The 2,282-nt window shown below is 41.7% G+C and overlaps 1 protein-coding gene across 1 annotated transcript; it reads left to right on the top strand.

Moving 5' to 3' along the window:
* The first annotated feature begins 767 nt into the window (after positions 1-767).
* On the top strand, positions 768-1,358 carry LOC136777818 (putative uncharacterized protein DDB_G0294196). The gene is made up of 2 exons (XM_066734409.1): positions 768-1,037; positions 1,098-1,358. The coding sequence occupies exons 1-2, from the start codon at positions 768-770 to the stop codon at positions 1,356-1,358; spliced, it is 531 nt and encodes a 176-aa protein (XP_066590506.1).
* Positions 1,359-2,282: the final 924 nt, after the last annotated feature.

The raw sequence follows: 2,282 nt of genomic DNA, 5'->3' as shown, positions 1-2,282 counted from the left end.
TATTTCGATTAACCATAATGAAAAAACTACTTCTTTACTTTTCGGGATATAAATAATAAATTAATATTTCAAACAATTTCCGATATCCCCCTTTCTGATTGGCTGATTGCAAGAATTATTACGCCAGAGATCTGTGGTGGGGGCAGGAGGAACGAGCACGATCTAGGTTTATGCATTGTCGAAGCAACCTTCGCATCAATAACAGGGGTTTATAGATAAAGTAAGTATGAAAAATTAATTGAATATTATTACTTTCTGCATGTCTTCTGACCTTTCAGTAGTTTTTTATACCCAATTAAAACCACAGAAAGATTGACAAATGTACGCTGTGACTTTCACGCTTATATTTACATTGCTATCTGTCTAATTTTCTACATTCTTTGAATAGATTTAGAAGTATTGATTGCAATACATACTATCGATACAGTGGGTTGATACAGTGCGGGCAGTATCAGTCTACGGGAAAAAAATCCTAAGTATTGTTACCTGCGAAATGTGTTCATACAGGTTCCCTATAAGGAAGTGTAGCATTATACATATATCTGTTGCACACTTCCCTGTAAGTTAGCCAAAACAAAAACACGCAGCAATAATATCAACTTTTATTTTTCTACCCGTAAATTATACTATACACAGTGTATACATTCACATACCGTCTGATAAATAAAGCTGAAATTTCAGAAGACATAACTAATATCTCTATGTAAATTATTATTATATATTTTATTTTTTCCAGCAATTATTAATTAAAATAATTTTTTTTCCAGATGGCTAACAGGGAAGAGTTTCCGCAACAACGGCGAAGTGGTCGCCGGTCAGGGCCGTGGCAAGTGGATGTGGCACAGCCGGCACCACCCGCACCACGACCACCCTCACCTCAGCCAGAACAGGCCCAACCACCCCTGGCTGAGCTAGCCCCGGCATTCCAGCCACCCCTCCCGCAAGCAGCCTACCAGCCGCCGATGCCAGAGGCTATTTTAGAAAATGAGCCTCCCGCTGCTGAAGTAGCTCCACAAGCCCCACTAATAGACGAAAATGTAAGATTCCCTATTTTACAATTTTAATAATTTCTAACAACTAATTAATTGCATTTACAGGTTAGAGAGGAAATAATAAGGCAGCATATGCAGCAGAAGCGGCGCGAGAGGCGGGAGCGGCGATCTGCCCGAAACAGGCAACAGCGCAAACAACAACAAAGGCCACAACAACAGTGGCAACATCATCAGCCACAACCACAGTGGCACCAATCGCAGCTACAACCGCAGTGGCAACAACAGCTGCCAAATATGTTACAACACCGACAACAGCAACCACCGCAGTCGCAATTTGCTTTTAATTGTTACACCGGTATTCAATAAATACAAATTGCGACTGCAATGGTGGTTACTGTTGTCGGCAATATTTTTAAAAACCTTTATAAAAGAAGAATAAAACTATATACGTAAACATATATATACAAACGTACTCTTTTCATTTTTTTAATTTCTCAAGTCTGCACCATTTTCAGAAGAAACTAACCCTGCTTCCCAAGAAACAAATTATTTATTCATTGATTGCGGTAGCTGTTCACACGAATAGGCCGCGTTAGCCTGCCGTCTAGCGGTGGGTTAGTGCTCGTAGCCTCGTGCCACACACCTTCGCTCGCTGAGTCGTCTGCTATGATACCTGCACAGCTAAACTTACTCAAGCTTTTCTGGCTCCCAACATTACAGAAAGCATTGAAATAAATTGTATACATTCCAGACATTCCAATAAAGGGCGGTACATCGGCGGTTTGCGATAAACCCAACCCTTTCGCTCAAAATTAATTAATTTCTTCAATGTTTCCGGTAACTGCTCACACGTACAGGCCGCGTTAGCCTGCCGTCTAGCGGTGTGTTAGTGCACGTAGACTCGTGCCACACACAATCGCTCGCTGAGTCGTCTGCTATGATGCCTGCAAAGTTAAACTTATTCAAGCTTTTCTGGCTCCCAACATTACAGAAAGCATTGAAATAAATTGTATGCATTTCAGACATTCCAATAAAGGGCGGTACATCGGCGGTTTGCTATAAACCCAACCCGTTCGCTCAAAATTAATTCATTTATTCAATGTTTGCGGTACCTGCTCACACGAACAGGCCGCGTTGCCTGCCGTCCAGCGGTGTGTGAGTGCATGTAGACTCGTGCCACACACAATCGCTCGCTGAGTTGTCTGCTATGATGCCTGCACGGCTGAAGTTATTTATGCTTTTCTGGCTCGCAGCATTGCAGAAAGCATTGAAATAAATTATATGCTTTTC

This window comes from Prorops nasuta, unplaced genomic scaffold (genome assembly GCF_024137725.1).
Source record: "Prorops nasuta isolate Cenicafe-Biocafe unplaced genomic scaffold, Cenicafe_Pnas_1.2 PNAS00012, whole genome shotgun sequence".
Classification (NCBI taxonomy): domain Eukaryota; kingdom Metazoa; phylum Arthropoda; class Insecta; order Hymenoptera; family Bethylidae; genus Prorops; species Prorops nasuta.
This window is presented reverse-complemented; position numbering and strand designations above follow the sequence as displayed.

Bases quoted from the DNA above. Each gene is read 5' to 3' on its own strand.
- LOC136777818 (XM_066734409.1), top strand. From the start codon at position 768: ATGGCTAACAGGGAAGAGTTTCCGCAACAACGGCGAAGTGGTCGCCGG. The intron at 1,038-1,097 runs GTAAGATTCCCT...TTGCATTTACAG, and splicing joins CCCCACTAATAGACGAAAAT to GTTAGAGAGGAAATAATAAG.